Raw genomic sequence first — 22,458 nt, 5'->3', positions numbered from 1 at the left:
GCTGAGACCGCGTTGAAACAAATAGTAGCTAACTATTAGCCACTAACTACACGCACACTAGCAAAATAGTATGGCGTTTAACGAACATTAAACGTAGCTATCGCACTCACCAAGATAATAAAGTTGGCCTACTTATTCAATTCTTTTGTAGTTCGACACTTCAAAGAATTATCTAAGCTCTGCTATATGAAATCTTAATTTGTTACCACAAGACGTATAAGTGTAATATTTTTAAATATAATTATACATAACTTAAAACTTACGCCAATAAAACAGCCAGTAATTGTCTTTTATTTAAAAAATACTTTTGATCCAAATGACATAATTTGTCATGTCAAATATTTTTTGTGACATTCCAAAATACATAACATTTTTGTTAATTATTTAATATTTGGATAAAATAATGTAAGTATTTCATAAAATATTATATGTACTTAGTCCTCCTGGCCGATCTCAAGCGATACTAGATAATTATACAGGTCGTATTATAGTGTACTAATTTATGCGCTATCACAAATGTACTCTCTATGTCTCATAATGTGATGTGATGGATCATTCGATACGACCGAAAACAATTCAGGCACATGACCAATAGGAGCTCTCCGAGGTACTGGAATGTACACACTTTCTACTTCCAGACTGCGGACTATTACTGAAAGTTTTTCGACAGAAGAACCTTTGGATCTGTTGTCTTATACCCAGCCACTAGACCTAAACATTAATATATAATAATAATAATCTTATAAAGATAATTAATAAAAGAAAACTAGTAATTGTTATACAATCATGCTTCGATATTTACTTATTATAATGACATGAAAAGTCGGTGAATTAAGATTTTACGATCTAACATCCAGCTCTACTTCATTAGTACCTACCATAAACGTGTTGTGTCGTTTCAATGGTAAACGAAAGTTACACCTAATTTTTGAATAAAATAAATCTAAATAAATGGTACATACAATGAATAATTTTAAATAGTAATTGAATACGTAGTCATTATCGATAATATAATTGTTCGTGCAAATAAGAATTGTTCGTATAAAAAGGAATATTTATTTTTAATTTTGATAAAAACATATCTACCATAAGGTATGCTTATACATGATGCCGGATCCTATACTAGACAATTGATTCTCAGCTATTTATTCTCACATTCTTGAAGCGGATTTTAGACGATGCAGTCATAAATAAAAGTTAAGCGACGTATTCATAAGCGAAATTTCACTCTTTCTATATAAATAATGCATGCACTGTTTGACCATGACCGAAGAATAAATGCCATGAATACTAATACGACGAACAATAACATGCATTTCTCCTATATGTTAAAATTCCCGTAAGGCTTTAGGTGTTTAGTATGTCGGAACACGTTCTATACTTTTGTTAGTTTAATTGATAGCAATAGATTTAGTAGTTGTAAATACTATGTGTAAGTACAGAAAAAAATATTAAAACTTAATAAAGTTTATAAAATAATTAGTACTTGATTTTTTTATTTTAACTTGCAAATAAATTTATTGTATTGCTTACTACAATTATTGCAAACAAAAACATGCTAATAAAGTAAAGTTAATTTTTTTAACAAAATTATTTTCTAATAAACATTATAGATCTAAAGATACAATTTATATTAAGACCTTTAAAGTTGTTTTCATATTATAAAGATAATTATTTCTTATTTTGAACCAGCTATATTATTTACTATTTTGCAGAATAAAAAAAAATCGCGAAGTTAGAATAAAAACAAAAAATACAGTGTCACTAAATGTACTAATAATATTGCTCTAACCACAATATTGATTAAATAGTTTTATATGTATATCGTATGTATAATATTGTACCCCATTTTATTTAAAAATAAACATATAGTGAGTTTTTTTTTCAAGTTTGCAATTAGGTATAATAGTATTTTTTTAAATAAGTAAAAACGATGATCGGTCGTAAAATAATTATAAATACGTTGTATATAGGGTATATAATGTCTCAATTTTTATCCGAACCTGATTAGTAACTAACACCCTTATGATGTTTAATCTCTCTTTATTATTTTGTTAAATAAGTTAATTTTCATTATGATTAAAACAGCTCTTATTACACAGAACTTTTTTTCTGAGGACTTTTTGTTTCATTCCTCACCATTTATCCAAACACTTGAAGAGTGATGTCAATAAATAAACCAAGAGATAGTGACGAGTAAGTTTCCTGTTACTTATTTTATATCTAAGTACATATACATATTTGACATAAACATACACAGACTACTCTGTTCATCGACTCTTAAATTCTGATCTGATTGTTACGCACAATATTACATAAAAATCATTATTAAATTTAAAAAAAAAACATTTTTTTTATAACTTTGCACACAGGATGAACATTAGACAAAAGGTAATTATGATAATACGAAATTTTATGATTTGCCAAACTTTCGATTATCCACACGAATTATCCAAGGATCGAATAATAACGATCCGTCTCTTCTTACTTAAGTGCTGTGAGAGCCGATTAAGGGATTGTATTGCTTGTTTAGTGTACTCGTCAACACTATAACTTAGCCCAAGACTTAGGATACTAAGAACTAACAACCCCTAACAAAAGGAGAGCTTGCGACAGACTGGCGACCGACTAAAAATCTGCCAAATACTTTTTTGCAGTGCTATAAAACACATAACGCAAGTCCCAAATGAATGAAATAAAGGCTCAATTATAAATATCTCAAGTTTTTTTTTAACTACATAAAAACGTATTACAGCCATTTAAATTTATCAGGTTTACTTCAAAGTAATAAATATTAATGTACATAATATAAAAACTTAATTACAGACCTGGTTCAAAACGCGTGTCGCAATGGGAAGATTTGATGAGAAAGTTTTCGGAATCTCACAACGTGGAATGCAAGTTAGCTCAAAAAAGTGATATTAATATTTTTGACAAAATTATCTCCATTAAAAATTACTTTGAGACACGTCCTAATCAAAAAATACCTAATCGTAGTTCTAGAGTTGTTCGTACGCTACGCCCTGTTTTCTTAAGAAGTTTTTATGTATTATTTTATACAAGATATATCCATAAACAATTTCAATATTTTTGACAAAATTATCTCCATTAAAAATTACTTTGAGACACGTCCTAATCAAAAAATACCTAATCGTAGTTCTAGAGTTGTTCGTACGCTACGCCCTGTTTTCTTAAGAAGTTTTTATGTATTATTTTATACAAGATATATCCATAAACAATTTCAAATTATCTCTTTAAAATAATTATATAATTAAAGTGTATTCAGAACTCACAAAAACAAGCCAGAATACAAAAATACATCGGATACGCATTTTGTTATTATAATGTAGCAGTATTTTAATGTCAGTCCCCAGGGTACAGTGTATCATTTATACGTTGTACAATACAAATTATTAACTTTATATTGCTGTTTACAAGTTCTAAGGGTAAATGTTCCAGTATAATGAGAGGTACGAGGGTCATAATATCTTATATGTCATAGTAAATAAATTGGCTCTTCTTTAAATGCTCATTGCTGTACACCGATAAATGTCCAGTATTACATGGCTCATGGCCATGTCTGTCATCGTAATATGAATTAAAAAAAAAACACAAATAAAAAATGGTTTATAAAATAAACGAAATCTATTCAAGTGTCACACTTAGATTATTTACAGAATTCCTTTGAGAGTATTCGTATCCACAGAACCATATCATTGGATATCCCCCGTGTCCTTCGATCAACGAAGAAGTTTCCCACCGGCTCCCAGTACGAAGGCACGTGGGACATGTTGGGAATGAGCGGCTATGGGGTATACAAGTTTCTAAATGGTTGGTAGAGTTTCATTTAACAAAACCAACTTATATTTACAGTATGAAGCTATTGTACATGTTGAATATATTCAACTTAAAAAATATATAAGACACCAAAACGTTAAACTATTTCATCCTTTACATTAAAATATTATCAAAGGACTAAAAAAACTATTTTAGAAAATGTACAGATATAGACTTTCGATGCGCGAGGATTTGTGTGTGTATGAGTGATTAACAAAATAGTTCTTACAATTGTATGAATTTTACTTGGATAACAATTTGTATGTTCTACACTTGCGAAGTTGCGAATACTAGTAAAACTTTTACTGTAATTAGTGTTAATACTATACAGAGTACTTTATTTGTAGCCAATTTAGCTTAACATCCCCTACATATATTAGTAGTTAGTATAATAAGGTTACTCTGGCTGTATGTTAGAGGTAAACCTCACTACAAGGATCATTTCCTTAGGAGTACCTTGTTAAGCTTAGGAAATTTGACCGTACTTGTTAGCCCAACGGTGCTCAAGCAGAGATATACGATATTAGGTTTACGTTGCATATCTTATTTGCTGCTATTAGAGAAGATTGTATTCAAATTAGACTGAATATACTATTATATACTTCCGTTACAATAATATGTCGTTCAAATTATACGAGGAATCGTAAAAATTATACGAATAAACCTTTGTTATAGAAAACTCTCATTTGCTCGTAAGGAGATTTTTTGAGACCTTTTCCTCCACAGCTATTTCCAATGCGGGGGTTGCTTTATACATTGCCTTAACTGTCGAGCCCTATAAAAGTTATAAACACATACAACAACAACAACAACAGCCTGTAAATTCCCACTGCTGGGCTAGGAGAGGAGGCCTTTAGGCCTCCCTTTGAGGAGAAGGTTTGGAACATATTCCACCACGCTGTTCCAATGCGGGTTGGTGGAATACACATGTGACAGAATTTCTATGAAATTTGTCACATGCAGGTTTCCTCACGATGTTTTCCTTCACCGCTGAGCACGAGATGAATTATAAAGACAAATTAAGCACATGAATCAGCGGTTCTTGCCTGGGTTTGAACCCGCAATCATCGGTTAAGATGCACGCGTTCGAACCACTGGGCCATCTCGACTCAATATATAAACACATATTAAATTAAAAATATGTTCATGTTCGCAATAAACTATTTGACCGTTTTCACAGAACGTTAGTTCAGCCATTTTATGTAAATTTATAATAGGATTTTATTTTTACCAGATGTTGTGTACGAAGGGGAATTCGATGATGGGATGTTCCATGGTGAGGGACAATTAATATATCCAAGTGGTGATATCCTTCGTGGCACGTGGAACAAAGGTCAGTTGACTGAACGCAAACTCATCTTTGCTGATGGCTTGGAGTACAACGAAATTGATTGGAAATATTGTAGAATGCCAGATAGGAGGTTAGCCAAAGATATTATTTGCTTTAATAATTAAGATTTTGATACCGCTCCATAAATCTCATTTAGTTTTTGGTATAAGTTAATTTTTAAAAAATATATTTTGTATACAAACAGAGCAAACATTAATTCTTATTTTTCCAAAAGTTTCGGTAAATGGTGAAAACTTGGCACAGTCTATAGCTCTCGTGTCGGCTATTATGTAAGTAATTTGTGCTTTGCCAATCGGTGAAGAATAAAGAGCTCTTTTTTAAAAAACTGTATTTGGCACACCCAAAAGTATATTGTTATTATATTATTTGATTTGTGTGCAGAAAAACACGAATAACTTACTATTTCCAAGTTGTTACAGAGGATTCTATTTAAGTATTGTTTGTACGTATCTTAAGAACAAATACTGCTACCTAGTTCAGCTTATTTCGTCTCATATTTAATAAGGTGCAGTGGAAAACCAATTAATTTTATTGAAAGTAATGTTTTTGATTATAATTGCAACAACATTTGTTTTGTTATTTCGTATACTTACTCACTACAACATTTTGAAGTATATCAAATATCCTATCCCTCTCTTTTTTAAAATAGTCACCTCGATTTAAGCATATCTAAGAGATTTATTTTCTTCGTTCTAGGTACACTATAGAATATGACAATGGTTTAAAACCAGCTGGTGAATCGTATTTGACAGCAGATCAGCCTTCGCGACCAGTACCACCTGGCTATTATGACACTGGAGATGGCTTTTATGACCCTAAGACCAAAGTTGTATACAAAGTAGAAGATTTAAACGCTATAATAAGGTAAAATGAAGGATAACACTAACTACGAACTTAATTTTTGTACAAAATCTATTTAATCTCTTGATGCACATGCCACTGAAATTATTTTAAAATGCACACCTTATGATCGAAACTATAGATGTTTATTAATTTAACATAGCAACAATACGAAATAATTGAAAGGAATTTTCGCACTAAAATGTAATAAAAATATTTTATTTTGAAAATGTTATCATTGAAAATTTTCACTATAACAGTATGGTGCAAATAAATTAAAATTTTCGCTGCGAAAATCTGAACTATCACACCGATTCACGTCAAGCGATCTTTATTTATAAATCAGTCAATCGTATCGTGATCGCTGATAATTGACTGGCTGATTGATTAACTTCATTTTCATGAATCTGGGGGATTGGACATGAGCTAGTGTAAATAAATGTTTTTATTAAAATATATACCTACACACATTTTACTCATTTTATCTAAAAAAAATCATTTGTATTTTTAAATTATAAACACGAAGGCAATATAATTTAAGCACATGGATTTAAACCAAATGGGCTATAATCCAAGACCTTGTTATGGGAATTTATATGTGTTACGGGATGTTTATCACTCGTCTTGTGCTAAAAGATGACCAAAATTAAAAAACTAAACTTAATATAATTTACTCGGCTTTTTTATCGTATAAATATTCGAAATGGAATATACATTGGGAAGTAAAATAAGAAGAATATACTGTGCTTTATTACAAAGCACTTTATAAAATTCAACACCCTCTCCATCGCCTCCCTCCCGGACTCAATATACGACAGATAAAAGTACAAAGCGAACTTTAATGCAGACTAATTAACTTTTAATAACGCCATTTTAGCGTTAGTCAAGACTACGTTATTTAACGGTACAAGTCCTAATCTACAAAAAGCGAGGGAAAGATATACTTTTAAATTAACCGAAATATGTAATAAAGGTAATGCAAGTATGATATGTATCCGTATAATATCAGAAGAACTGATAATGCACAAGCAATTGCTCTAAAAAGCAACTCGCTGAAGGAACCATAAAATACGAGTTGAATATACACAAGCTGGTAAATCGATTTCCTGCTTAAATAATCCAAAACGTTTCGCTTGAAATTTAATTTTAGATTTATCCTGAGTTTCTCATCCAGAATTTTAAATCATAAATTCATCGAACGTCGAGATCGGATAACGGTAAACGATTTAAGAACTTTCAAGAAATATAACAAAATATTACAGTGCTTAGTTGTTAAAATCTAAATATAGTTTATTCAAGTAGCCTTTTACAAGCACTTTTGAATCGTCATTTCACAAAACCATATTTAGTCTAGATTCTAATGAGAATAACCGACAACAAAGTCAGTAGTTATTCTTAATAATACTTGTTTACTCCAGGCTATCACTCCAGGGAGTCAACAAGTGATAGCTCCACGCTTTTTGGTCATCTACATTTAATCTTTGATTAATGTAATAGATATTTTTTTTTTTTTTTTGAAAATGTTTGGTTTTTATAAATCTGCAGAGGTAAAAACATATATAGGGTTATTGGTAATTCGACGTGTATGCGTTAGGAGGTGATAGGGGTGACTATTTTGCAATAATTTAAACCCCCATATGCATAGTGCAAAAATTAAAAATTTTTGAATTATCACGTTTTTTAGCTTTTTTAAAAATTTGTCAATAATGCAACTTCAAAAATTATTTAAAAAAAAAATATCAACTAAAATCATTTTTTCTCCTTCTGTTTTATAAAAACGATTAAACTCTGGATATTTGTCAATGTTCAAATAATAATTATCAAACCAAATTTAAAAATGCGAGACTAAATACGAAATTATTTTAATTTTTTTTTCTCAAAACTACCTTAAGAATAAAAATAATTAGGTCTGCCGATTTTTTTTAAAAACATGCCAGTTTTCAGCCAGTAGGCTTTCCAAAAATATATAAATAGAGGGAATTTATTTCAAAGCAACCGAAATAAAATGATCATAAAGGACGTTGGTGGAAAATCGTAATCGAACATGAACGAATTCGTACTAAAGTTCGCTCTATAAAATTCCCACGAAATCAACCAAAAATAATATCCAATGAAAAAAACCTTACTTACTTAACTGACTTACATAATATAGTTCAATAGTTAAGTTATAATTAAGATATTTTGTGTAGTATAGCCTAAATAAAGTATTAATAAGCGAATCCGACTAACTCTCTCACGGAGCACAGCACACACAGCATGTTATATAGTGAATAATGCAGGATCCTTTCCTTATCATTATCCTAAGGAAGAGGTGCCTGAAAGGAGAGTTACTTTTTGTAAATTTTTGCTTAATACTGATTCAGGAGTCGCGTCTTGTTTGGAAAAAAATCTGAACCATTTGACCATCACTTTAGAAATTAAAATTATTGTTATGTTGTTGTATATTACTTATGTTTCTCTAGTACATGTATTATACATATAAACCTTCTTCTTAAATCGATCTATCTATAAAAAACCTAAAAATTTACATACATACATAGGGACAGACAGCGGTAAGAGCAGCAGTAGACACATTGCTATAGTCAATTTTAATAGAATATTTTACAAATAAAAATGGTGTAAATAACTTTATTTTATGTTATCAGATCTCCATCTGTGCGCGAACAGAAATGGATAATCGAGAACTGCCGTACATCACCAGATCTACCCCTTGGACCTCGAAAAGATCTTTACGAAGAGTGGCTCGAACCGCAAATAAACCTTCCCAATCCTCCACCACCGGCGTCTACATCTCGGGCTACACAATCCGCGCAGCCGGCAAATGAACTGGAGCCCGAAATTGTAAGAAAATTATATACTTTTAATATTACATTATCTAAACATACTATATGATATTACCACGAAATTACAATAGTCTTTCACACGATCAGCTTTAGCCGTCTATTTTAGGGATATATTATATTTATTGGGGATAGGGGATTTTTGGGGATATCTTTATATTTTTAAGGATTCTTACGCATAGGATAAGCCATATTTTATATAACTCACACTTTGTTTTTGATTCTGATATAATGAAAACTAGATTTGATAAAAACTTTGACATTTGATATTAAAATATCACCCATATACAATCCACGGGGACTGTAATTACGGATTAATGGTTGGTTATCACCACCATATAAGTTGAGCACAGCTTTCTTATACTTAATGTTAATATTCATAAATATAATATAATTTAATATTCATAAAATTTTATTGCTTAAGGGTCGATATAGCTTCGATATACCTACACTACATTAATTAATTTAGTGCTTGGCGACGAATGAAAACATCGTAAGTAAAACTGCTTGTGTTGGCTAAAACTCTGCCATACTTGTAATCACTAACTTGTCTTTGAGCAACATAATCTAAGAAACTATAAGCTTAAAACAAACATGTAATGTTATACATATTTGATAAGAAAAAATCATGTAATAAGTTTAATTATCTCTGCAGGAGGTGACATTTAAAAACTTAGAAAAAGATGAGTCTGAATCATCATGCAGCTCCGATTAAAATACTTTATAAATTTAAAATAATATTTAATTATTGCTGTCATTATTAGGATAAGAAATTGATATCTAATTAAGTTCACATATTTAGTTTCGTTTCTACTGAAAAAAATGTTATTGACTAATTTTTCTCTTGGGACCACTGAGTTTTAAGTTGCATTTTAGTTTATTTTATAAATAAAGCATAGAATATTATTAAACGTCATAACTAACTTTTATTTTCAGTATATGTAACAAAATAATTTAAATAGTTTATTTCTAACAATTTTTGTACAACGATTCCACAGGTTGACGGAAGAGATAGTATTTTTTGGAGGAAATCTTCCTCGAGATGGAACCAACGGCCCCTTATCAAATTTCATGCTCCGATATAATATGATTTTTCAATATAATGTATTATTTATTAAAAACCGCTTTATTTTTATTTATTTTTATTCAATGAGGTAAACAACTAAAAACCAGTAACCTTAAATGTAATAATATAATATGTATGACCCTTATACCTCTGTTGGAGACGACGTGATAGAAATATTCTATTGTTAAATTATTTTCTAAATTGCCATATTATTTTCTATTCTAACAAATACTAAGATTAATTAAATTAAAAAAAAATGTAACACGAATGACTAAACTATACTTTACGGATCTTTATTTATTTATAACTGAAAACAATTACCATCACTACATAATTTTTATCGGTTACAAGAATATTTCAATACATAGACGGTTAATTAGTATGTATTTATGTAAGAACAGTAAATACCACGACCGATACAAACAGCCTCGAACCTAATCGACCGACAGTCAACCGAACATTAAACCGTTACTAAGCGTTCTGCCGTATTTATGTGATTCCGCTCGGTCCTGTTTGAGAAGAGGGTAGTTCTTGTATGACTATATTATAAATATTCTACCGAAAAACATGAAACATAAATGCGCAAATAACAAACATTCCAATTTTAAAGGCGCATGGATAATATTAGTGTCTTTTGTGCTGTTTGCTGAACTAATACCTCATTCTAGCCAGCATAGATATAGAACAGAACACAATATACATTTATATTATAAATTATGGAAATTTTAAAATATCTGTTAAAATCTTTTTTTTTTCTTTTGATATATTGTATGTTTCCTGAAAATAAGTAAAAAAATTTAGCATATCAGATAGGCTGAATGATAGTGCCACAATATTTTGCCTAGTAAAGCCTATACAGAATATAGAACAGATTGTTCGATACGATTTTTTATGTAATATGAATAGGCAGACTATCATAAGGGTCATAAGTGGACATCACTGCCCCTGTACTCAAGGTTTGCTCCAGATTAACAAACTCCTCAATAATTAACAGAGCAGACACGCAAATTTTACTGAACATTTAATTTTACACTCATGATGGGCTGCTGACGGGACGACTGCTGACTGCAACGGTCAACAGCTGACTCAAAATTGTGTAATACTAATATAATAATAAGAATTCTTTTGTACCGCCTTAAGTGCTACCGTGACATACCTACTGCTCTCACTGGTGCGGACTGGGCCACCATTTTACTAGTCTTCGATCTAGTGGAGAATGGTACGTGAGAAAAAGATGATAAGAAAACGATCCCGCCTCTCCAATCTGGCCGCAGTGGCTTTTAGTGATATAGATTCTCAAATAACGCATTTTTTTTATGGCATAGGTGGCAAACGAGCAGGAGGCTCACCTGATGGAAAGTGACTACCACCGCCCATGGACATCTGCAACACCAGGAGGCTTGCAGGTGCGTTGCCGGCCTTTAAGAAAGGAGTAGGCTCTTTTCTTAAAGGTTCCCATGTCGTATCGGTATCGTATGTGTGTCGTAATTTCCCTACAAAGGTCCTTTTTAGGCACTTAGGGTTGACTTGTAACAAGGGTTCTGCTCAGCTGACTACATTGACCCGAAAGTTCGTAAACACATTCGATTAAAATATGTTTTCTATCTTAACTCTGTTGCAAGAAAAATTATGTTCATCGTATTTAGTTGAAATATCTACAATTCAATTGTATAGTCACATTATCTAATTAGACTCAAAACTCTTCGATGTTGGAAAAGCATATTTTTATATTATTATTTTTATTATCATTATTAAATTGATGGTCTTGTTGAACTACTAATTAGATTAAAAACTAATATTTTTATCTTTCTATTTTAAGGGCTGAGATTAAAGTAAATTTAGTTCTTTCTGTTACATCATTTTTGTATTTAAACGGCGTGCTACTGTGCAATGGGTATGCGTTAATTTAAATAAATAAAGTAATAAAAAAGCCCAGTGAAAATTAAAGAAAAAAAAATAAATGAATTGGAAAAATCATTTCAAAACTAGTCGCGACAACACATATTCTGCAACTAATAATTATTTTACTTTTAATAAAAACACATTTTAATGGTGTATTTATTTTTCTTTTTGCACCAAAACTTCAAAAATTGATATATTAGGTTGGGGAAAAAGTCTTTTCGCATATAGTATGTATGAACTTGTAATAAAATCTCTTTGGCTATACCATTTGTATCTGGCTGGTTTTGGTATCATTAAAAAGTTTTAATTTTAAAGAAGGCACTTCCAAATTCAAATTAGGAATTTGTGTGATTTTCATTTGTTTTTGTTGTTGTTAAAATGAGTGAATCTAAAGAAGAAATTCGATACATTTTAAAATTTTACTATAAAAAAGGTAAAAATGCAACTCAAGCCGCGAAAAAAAATTGTGATGTTTATGGACCTAATGCAGTATCTGTGAGAGTAGCGCAAGTTTGGTTTAAGCGTTTTCAAGCCGGAAATTTTGATGTCAAAGATGCATCTCGCTCTGGTAGCCCTGTTACGGACAAACTTGATGCCATTTTTGAAAAAGTGGAGCAAGATCGGCATATTAGTAGTTACGATGTAGCTGAAGAACTGGCAATTGACCACAAAACGGTTTTGACTCATTTGAATAAAGCTGGGTACACAAAAAAGCTCGATATATGGGTGCCTCATGAACTCACTGAAAGAAACCTAATGAACCGTGTACTCATTTGTGATTCTTAATTACGACGTAATGAAACCGAACCATTTTTGAAGAAGCTGATAACTGGTGATGAAAAGTGGATCACATACGACAAGAACGTGCGAAAAAGATCGTGGTCAAAGGCCGGTCAAGCTTCACAGACTGTGGCAACACCCGGATTAACTCGCAACAAGGTAATGCTGTGTGTATGGTGGGATTGGCAGGGCATCATTCATTATGAGCTATTATCGCCCGGCAGGACCATCGATTCAGAACTGTATTGCGAACAATTGATGAGATTGAAGCAAGAAATTGGGAGAAAGCGGCCAGAATTGATCAACAGAAGGGGTGTGGTTTTTCACCATGACAAAGCCAGACCTCACACATCTTTAGCCACACAACAAAAATTACGAGAGTTTGGCTGGGAGGTATTAATACATCCGCCGTATAGTCCTGACCTTGCACCTTCAGATTTTTATCTGTTTCGGTCTCTGCAGAATTCCTTAGGCAGTGTCATGTTAACATCACGAGAGGACTGCCAAAACCACTTGTCGCAGTTTTTCGATCAGAAGCCCCAAAATTTTTACAGCAATGGGATCATGTCACTACCAACAAGATGGCAAAAAGTTATGGAACAAAATGGCACCTACATACTTTAGTCAAATGTAAAGAAACTATAAAAAAAAACTTTTTGAATTTTCATATAAAATACGAATAAACTTTTTCCCCAACCTATTATATATAAATTGAAAATTATAGAAAGGTTACATCTTATTATGTTTACTTTATTAACTGCTTCAATTAATGTGTGATTTAATATTAAATTCCAATTGTTTAGTAAATATTATAAATTATGTAGTCTCTTTTTACATAATGTTATTAAAAAAAGTGAGTTTTTGTAAATATTTAAGCCCTTTAGGCAAAGAATTTTGAAAAATTATATGTTAGTGTACACTCACGTTAAAGTTTTGGTACTGCTAAAAATTTTTCTCGCATTAATCATGACGATTTTTGTCAGGACCTTAAGCTGCTTTATGTGTCGGCCATTTTAAAATCACATCAAGTGGATTATACGTCAACGTAACATATTATTATTAGAACTGAGTTATTATAATATGACTGTATCCTCGAGCTCATCCACTGAGCAATAATAAAATAATTTCTAATTTTAAAAATAAAATAAATATATTGAATTAATAGTTTTAAAGTCATAAATGTCATATCTCATCGTGACACTCCTTACTTTTGTTATCATTTAATATAATTTTAGCCCTAGAACTACAAAATACCGACTAGGAATCAAAGATTTAAATCGTTAGATGCGCCCCTGCCATAGTATAACCGCTATAAAATGTGTCAATCCTCAAATGAGTGAGCTTACTCATTCGCTACCAGTGTTCATTTATACGCAGTGACAGTCAGACGTCATCCATTGTAATTAATGCGCTAATTATAATCCATAAAAAAATCGCAAAATGCCGTCATGTGCCTTTCGAAAGTGCAATCACAACTCAAGAAATACTAATAAAGCCCAGGGTGAAACATTTCACTCATAACTATTTATATTTATTTTAATATTGAATTTATTTTATTCCGATGTCTGTAAAGACCACGAAATGAAAGAAATTGTGCGACAGAGAAAGTAGTATGGCATAATTTATGTAATTAACAGAGATGCAACTAATGTCTCAGTACCATTCTATTAACTAATATAACTAGATACACGGAAGTACTACGGAAGTGGTTTGGAAAGGGATCATCTATAAATGGACATTAACAGCGGCAATCCTGTGGTAGCGTCGGCATATTATGTTTTTTAAATATTATATTAAAAAAAATGTTTTAAATTGTAATATTTTTGTAATATTAGTTCGTCAAAGTATATTTTTGCTCTTAGAAATCTAATCTGGTGCTGGAATAAAATTTAAATAATTGAAAATACCTTTCTTAAATTACGTTTTTATTATTTAGATTTCCGCAAGACACACGTTGGAAAGAATAGTGGATAAAGGTAATACAGCGAGACCAGGGAGATGAAGCGTGGTTATCTACGAAATTTAGTCGAGTTTGTCCTGCCTAGAACAAACAACAACTTGGATCCATAAAATACAATTAAGTTCGTAATTAAATGCTACGCTGATGTACGCCTTCATCATATTCATAAACATGTTCAGAGAACAAACAGGCAAAAGTATAATAAATTGATTTTACGTGGAGAATAAATATTATGTAATAACGTGTATGTAATAACAAAAAAAAATATAATAATATTTTTCAACCGACTTCCAAAAGGAGGAGGTTATCAATTCGTCTGTATTTTTTTTTTTTTTTTTTATGTTTGTTACCTCATAACTTTTCACTGGATGGACCGATTTTGATAATTTTTTTTTTGTTTGAAAGGTAGTGCTTCCCGTGGGGTCCCATTTTTTTATTTTTTTTTCCGATGATGGTATCCATGTGAAAACGACATAAGTCTTAAATTTGCATTATGTATATGCGCGACAAATAGGTGAATAACTGAAAATCACGTTAACCAATTTTGATAATTCTTTTTTTATTATAAAATATATACTACAAAGGTAATTTGGTGAAAGTTTGGTAAGGTTCTGAGCACAGGATCCATGACAAAGTAACGGAACGGAAGGGAACGGAACAATTCTGAGGAGCACGTTAGCGATACTCGGTCGAATCTTTTATTTATAGGTTATTTGGATATTTGAGTCACCTTCCGCAATGTGGTTATGTTTATGTAATTATCATAGTCGAATATTATAATCAACTAGCTACCCACCCCGGCTTCGCACGGGTGCAATACTGATACTAAATATACTACAGAATTTGTTTATTCACGACATCACATCGCAAACTTTTAAAATTATCAGTGTTTCTTTACTATATTGTTCATGTATTATATACAAAAACCTTCCCCTTGAATCACACTATCTTTTAAAAAAAACCGCATCAAAATCCGTTGCGTAGATTTAAAGATATAGGGACAGAGAAAGCGACTTTGTTTTATACTATGTAGTGATGGAACTCCTATACGGCTCGCAGTTAGGGTGCGATATGGGGCAGAATTTCTTACTATCTTTAATCAAATTTTGTGTATGTGATGTGATGTCATATGATGTACTAAATATAGTTGGTCTTTTTCAAAGTTTTTTTGCTGAGTTCGATTACAGCTCTTTCGAGGGATCCTTGTAGTTTACGCCGCGTGACGTATTAAATCCGCATTTTCGAATGTCTATTTTTGCTTTATTCGCAAGTTTCCTTTGAAATTGTCCTCGAAGTAGTTTCTGACTCATATAAACGGAACGCTTAATCTATCCATATTAAAAAAAATTAGTTAGTCAACATCAGCTTCACTTAAAATCAAAAAATAAATAAAATTTTAACAAAAAGAAAAACCGACTTCAAACAAAACACTATTTTAAAACAAATGAAAATGCACGAAAAAGTAATAAAAATAAGTGCGTATTCAACATATTTTTTAGAGTCTTCCTAAGTTAAATGAAATGAAAAATATTAGACTACTTAAAAGTCGATTAACGATTATATCATGTAGTTATAATTATTGTTATATTTGGAGTCGGTGTCTACTGGTGTATACTTTGACGAACTAATATTACAAAAATATTACAATTTAAAACATTTTTTTTAATATAATATTTAAAAAACTTTTAATTTCTTTTTGTTAAAATTTTATTATAATACAATAATATTTTTTTTTATTAAAATTAAAATTTATTATGAATAACGTGTATTATTTTTTGCAATTATTAAAAATAATTAAAACAACCTAATTTCTTACATTTTACAATTTGATGAATTTGTTGACCGTATTTCGCATGCATCTGTGTGAGCGCGTAAGCGACTTGTCAACACACGCATTTTAAAAAATATTCCACAGTTTTTGAAGGTGAGGGCGCATCTAACGATTTAAATCTTTGCTAGGAATATGATATCAAACAGATTTAATTTAAAATAATAACAGTATAATAACATATGTAATAGATTACCCTTGATTGATTATTTTTGTACTAGCATTAACCAAACGTAAACCGGAAACAGTTGTTTGACGTTACAATGTTACCATAATATTTCTTTTTTCCCAAAATGTATAAAAACTGACACGTTTGTCAAATAGCAATTAAATAATAACAGATTTTTCGTCTAATTTTAATACGAATCACAGCAACGATTAGTTTGGAACTTTATTTTTTTTTGGAGCCAATATTATTTTTAATTTTAACACATTATTGCTTTCAAATTAGTGACATGTGTATATTTGACAATTTCAATCAGGGGTAATTTTCCTTCTAAAATATACCAACACAGATGTTATGAGCGAAAAAAAGGAGCATGGAGTCGTGTAAATGGACATCGATCATTATTATTTCACAATAATATTTGTATAATATAAATTAATCAACTCATTTTTTATTGCAAACAATTAAGTTCCTATTATTTAGTTGCGTAATAAAATTGTATTTAATCGATTTTCCTACGATAAGTGAAAAGCCGCTCGTCAGGTTATATTATTTTTTGCGAAAATTGTAACTGCAATTCACTTGAATAATATTCTGAAATAAAGCTTATAATGTTAGAAGAATGAAGTGCCACTACGAAGTTTTGTGCGTAACGCGAGAGGCAAGTGCATCGGAAATAAAAAAAGCTTATCGACGTCTCGCACTGCAGTGGCACCCCGATAAAAATTTAGATAATTTGCAAGAGGCAAAAGAGCATTTTCAATTAGTGCAAAATGCCTATGAAGTACTCTCCGACCCTCAAGAAAGAGCATGGTATTTGTAAAATCATTATTAAATAATATTTAATTATATGTCAGTTAACTTATTTGTTTATGCAAAATATTGGAATAGTGGATTTAGATATTAAGATTTGTAAACTTATTAATTGAATCTCCAGGTACGACAACCACCGAGAGCAATTATTGCGTGGTGCAGGCAGTTCCTATAATGATGATAGTCTTGATGTTTACCCTTACTTTAGTCCGTCCTGTTATAAAGGCTTTGGTGATGATCCCCAAGGTTTCTATGGAGTTTATTCAGAGGTATGTGTGTTTTTGATTTTTTTGTTAATTAAATTACATGAATTACATTTTTTACCATATTACTTTTAAATATTTTGTGGATTATGATTATTGAAATATTATTTATATTAAAGGTATTTTCCAAATTGGTATCTGAGGAAACAGATTTTTTGGATGACCCAGAAGATGTTAGCAAAATTCCGAAATTTGGAAACTCAGAAACTCCTTATGAAGATGTACATGAATTCTATGCTTATTGGATGGCCTTTTCCACTAATAAAAGTATGAATAATATTCTTTAATGTAAATTAGAAAATAAGTTAATTTTATTAAGTTGTTGCTGAACATACTGGAAGACACAATTTCATTTCTGATTATTGTCTTATATTTTTTCCAGGTTATGTTTGGTTAGACCAATATGAAATATCCCAAGGTGATAACCGCAGAGTTATCAAGTTGATGGAAAAGGAAAATAATAAAATAAGACAGAAGGCTCGCAAGGAAAGAAATGAGGAGATTCGAAGGCTAGTGAGCTTTGTTCGCAGGAAGGATAAACGTGTTATTGAACATACCAAACAGCTTCAAGAAAAGGCTGAGGAAAATAAGAAAAAGGTAAAACACTTATTACTTAAAACAAAACTGATATACTTTTTCAGATACTGATTGACATATATCCTAAGAAATACCATAGTAAAAGTAAAAAATAATTTTAGATTTCATATTGATATTTCCCCATTAATATGCTTTATTAAGCTAATAATAAATACTGCTCAACACAAATCAAATGTTCTATTTCTTAATTTATAATATACATTACACAAGGTTCCAATTACTTTCAGGCAGAACAAGTTAGAAGAGAAAGAATAATTCAAAGGCAGAAGGAAATAGAAGAAGCTAAGAAGAAAGAAGGAGAGTCATCTTTCCTTCAGAGTGAGGATTACCAAAAGAAACTTAGTGAAATTGAGTCATTGTTGGCAGAAGAATTTGGTTTATCCTCAGATGATGACACCATTAGTGAAGGAGGAATGGAAAGCAGCAATGAAGAAAGTTCAAAGACTGAAGAAGTACTTAATAACTTTTTAATTAATTTTTCGCTACATATAATTCATTTTTTTAATAAGTTATTATGATTATTTACATAATAGAATGCATGCAAACAAATATTACAATATTTTAATCACAAATAATAAATTACTTATGCTAGTTTCTATATACAATTACACTATTGCTATTTTATTGTTTAAACAATTAAAACTAAATTTCTAATTTATTACAATTTTCAGGTAAGTGAAACTTCAAGGGCAACAAAATCATCAGCTAAAAGTAAATCAGCTATCAAAAATTTATATTGTACAGCTTGTAATAAGCTATTTAAAAATATAAATTCATTTGAAAATCATGAGAATAGTAAGAAACACAAAGAGAATGTAGCCAATATGACTATGGATGATGACATTGATATCTCTGATGCTGAAGAAGATGAAGAAAGACAGGAGAATTTGGATAAGAACAAAGAAAAGAAAATTAATGGACAGACCGAGGAGGAAGGTGATGTATTGGAAAATTCAACATCTGACATAGAAGACAATGACATACGAGAGACTTTAAGTGACGATTCTGACAAAATACAGGTACGGTTCACATTTTCGATGTGTATACATCAATTAGCTTACTCCTTACTTTTTATAAAATAGCACACCGTTTAATACATTATACTTTTACATATATATTATTTGTAGAACTAAGATATGATAATTTACTATTATATAATTTTACTATGATAAATAATTTTCTGAAGACTTCTTTAAACAAGTTTTTGTTTCTTGCCAGTCATTTTAGACTGTTTATTAATTTCAATGTCTATTTTTTTGGTATATTTTTAATTGGTGTACTACTGCTATGAACTAGTTTTTCACACAACTACAAGCCATATTCTTTTATACTTTAATTTTCATTATATTTATATCTATTAAATGAAAATTATAAGGCTCTATTAGTCATCCAATCTTCCTACAATTTTAAGTAAGGACTATTTTAATAATAGCAAAAAGCAATACAATAAACCCAAACACTAAGAGTTTTGTCATATTGAATTATTTTTTTTATTTTCTTTTTGATTGATTTCAAGTGAAATGGTTATATGATTTTTTTAAATCATTTATCCTTCAATAATTGAAATATAATTATAGCATGCTTTAAAATGCTGTTTGGTTTCCCATTGTGTTATTGTCCATTTTCACAAATATATGAACAGAACATATTTTCATAAATTTATGTGAGATGAGTGATATTAATTAACCATTCTTTATTTTTCTCCATCACATTAAGTTCAAGTACATTTTATATTTATTACATTCTGTTTTTAAAATTATAGGCTCTACCTAAAAGTCAGAAGAAAAAGAAAAACAAAAAAAAATCTTTCATACCAATGCCCGAAAGTGAAGGCAATGACAGTCATGATGAAATGAGTTTTAATGAAATAGAAGGACCGTCAAGGAGTAGGAAAGCTAAAAAGTTTAACATGCTTAAGAGTCAAATTCAGGCCAAGAAAGAAGCGAATCTCAAGAAAGGATCACAGTCTCAAACTTCAACGGAAAACTTATATGAAGTTTCAAGCACAACACCTACGGATGATGCCTTAGGTGAAGTTGGATTGCCGAGGGATAGACCCTCTTTACCAAAAACTCAACGAAATATAAAGGCTAAAAAATTAGTTGAAAGGAAACCCGTACGAACAAAAGCAAGTGAAACTGAAGATTCCAGTAGTGCACTGAATCTTAGATGTGTTGTTTGCCAAGCAGATTTCCAGTCAAAGAATAAATTGTTTGACCATTTGAAAAAGACAGGTCATTCTATACCACTTCCTCATACTAGCATCGCTCAAAAGAAGGGTAAGAGAGGTAATAGGTAAAATGTGCAATGAATTAGATAGGAAGAGAAGTATTAATTATTCACTGAGAATCAAAAGATTTTCTTTAAATCCTTACAAAATGTAAAGTGACTTTATCATTCTATTTATTAAATTTATGATCACTCAATAAAGTATGCCTAATTATGATGTTTTTTATTTATTTATAATGGATATTGTACAGGGTATTTGTTGTTTACAAATCACATTTATAAATTCTATTTGGCTACAAACTATTCAAATTCTGGTATATCCTCGAAACTGTATCCCGGATATTCCTTATATGCACAATATGCTATTCTCATGTGATAAGCCCCAGGAAGAAACATTATACAACCTAAAACAATCATTGGCCATAATCTGTCAGAATATTTCGTATCTATATGGCCGGTTACAATAAGACTTCCCACTATTAATAAAGAAGTTCCAACTATAAACAAAAACGCCGCTAAACTTAAGGCTTTCCAAGGTATCTTCTGAGGTGGTGCATCAAATTGAGCGTCCGAAAATCCACTGTCGTCATTGGGTACAGACATATAACCATCATATTGACGTCGAGATCTAAACCGGGTCATTATATGTAAGCTGAAATTAAATAAATGCCTTCAAACACATGAGATTCTCCTTCTTGAAATAAAACTAAGTTTTCTTTCTACTATGTTACTTTATCACACAATATCATCGATGACATTTACATTACATACCTTTGGTAAAATTAATTTGTATTTGCAATGAAATGTAGTAGGGATATGTTAATATCGCTTTCTTACTAATTCGCTATCTTATTTCCTATCAGATTGTAGTAATAACAATAAGTTGTATACAACTATTAACATTTAACAACATTTATAACTGTCAAATCCCAAATGCCAATTTTCTAATGTCACTGTCAATATAAAATACAAGGTATAGAACTAAACGGCTACCAATAATAACCCAAGGGCAACCAGGCTAAGTTTAAAATAATAACAATTTTAATTCTCTTTAAATATTTAATAACTTTAATAATGATTTTAAACTACCGTAATTATTTATAAGTTCAAATTAAGAAATCTAATGATCAAAATATAATATAAGTCAGATTAAAAAAATATGTTATATATTTCTCAAGCACTTTTATCTACGGGTTTATACCAGTAATACTTGTTTTATTAACACGATTTTATTTTTGTTACTAACTTTATTTTATTGTTATATTATTATTTATAGTTTTTGTTTAGGTATTTGAAATAAAAGTACGAAACTAATGTTATTAGAAATATTCCAACACTTTTTTGACGAAAATAATACATTTAGTCCTAACTATATATTAAATCACACATAAAAGTATTTGATACCTTAACTTAGTCATTGCCTAACAAAGCTGCGTGGTGATGAACAGGACTGCAGAGTGGCCTTGACCCAATGCGGCACGATGCAGAATATTTACTCGGACACATGATTTTAAAAACATTAATTAAGAATACTTGAAATAATTACTTGTTACAAAACAAATTAATACGATTTGAATATAACACAAAATAATCATTTTATTCAATAAAATTGTATGCTACATACTGTATTACAAAATAATACCTATATTTTTTAAAATAAAATGTGATTCAGATTCTTCTATTACTTCCTTTCCTCCTTAGAAAAAAGTTTAAGGTGCATTTTCGACTTCAACACAAAGCGGAATGCAAACAATGGAATGAGGCCAAACTGCTGCATCTAAGAAAGAATGATAGTTACATTCGTAACACGACTTGATTATAAAGAATTCAGCATATTGTAAGAGCTAGTTTTGTAAAGCACACAAAAGATCTTTTTTTGTCAAAATAATTAAGAGGCCGAAACTATTTGAACTTTGAAGTGCACTCGATTTATAGATATGATACGACGTTTTCTTCTTATTTTACGAATTAATTACTTTGATGCAT

At 30.5% G+C, this 22,458-nt stretch overlaps 3 protein-coding genes across 3 annotated transcripts; 2 read left to right on the top strand and 1 right to left on the bottom strand.

Moving 5' to 3' along the window:
- The first annotated feature begins 346 nt into the window (after positions 1–346).
- On the top strand, positions 347–9,993 carry LOC124543863 (MORN repeat-containing protein 5-like). The gene is made up of 8 exons (XM_047122185.1): positions 347–405; positions 2,103–2,196; positions 2,827–2,901; positions 3,707–3,831; positions 5,072–5,258; positions 5,885–6,052; positions 8,674–8,869; positions 9,867–9,993. The coding sequence occupies exons 2-8, from the start codon at positions 2,165–2,167 to the stop codon at positions 9,951–9,953; spliced, it is 870 nt and encodes a 289-aa protein (XP_046978141.1). The 5' UTR covers positions 347–405; positions 2,103–2,164; the 3' UTR covers positions 9,954–9,993.
- Positions 9,994–16,901: 6,908 nt separating this feature from the next.
- LOC124543586 (dnaJ homolog subfamily C member 21) lies at positions 16,902–20,686 on the top strand. The gene is made up of 7 exons (XM_047121830.1): positions 16,902–17,383; positions 17,508–17,652; positions 17,766–17,913; positions 18,029–18,243; positions 18,471–18,695; positions 18,915–19,262; positions 20,006–20,686. Exons 1-7 carry the CDS (start codon positions 17,193–17,195, stop codon positions 20,540–20,542), a joined length of 1,809 nt encoding a protein of 602 aa, XP_046977786.1. The 5' UTR covers positions 16,902–17,192; the 3' UTR covers positions 20,543–20,686.
- An 86-nt stretch (positions 20,687–20,772) lies between these two features.
- On the bottom strand, positions 20,773–21,114 carry LOC124543879 (transmembrane protein 230). Its single transcript, XM_047122200.1, has one exon. The coding sequence runs from the start codon at positions 21,112–21,114 to the stop codon at positions 20,773–20,775; it is 342 nt and encodes a 113-aa protein (XP_046978156.1).
- Positions 21,115–22,458: the final 1,344 nt, after the last annotated feature.

Source organism: Vanessa cardui, chromosome 3 (assembly GCF_905220365.1).
Source record: "Vanessa cardui chromosome 3, ilVanCard2.1, whole genome shotgun sequence".
In the NCBI taxonomy this organism is placed as follows: Eukaryota; Metazoa; Arthropoda; class Insecta; order Lepidoptera; family Nymphalidae; genus Vanessa; species Vanessa cardui.
This window is presented reverse-complemented; position numbering and strand designations above follow the sequence as displayed.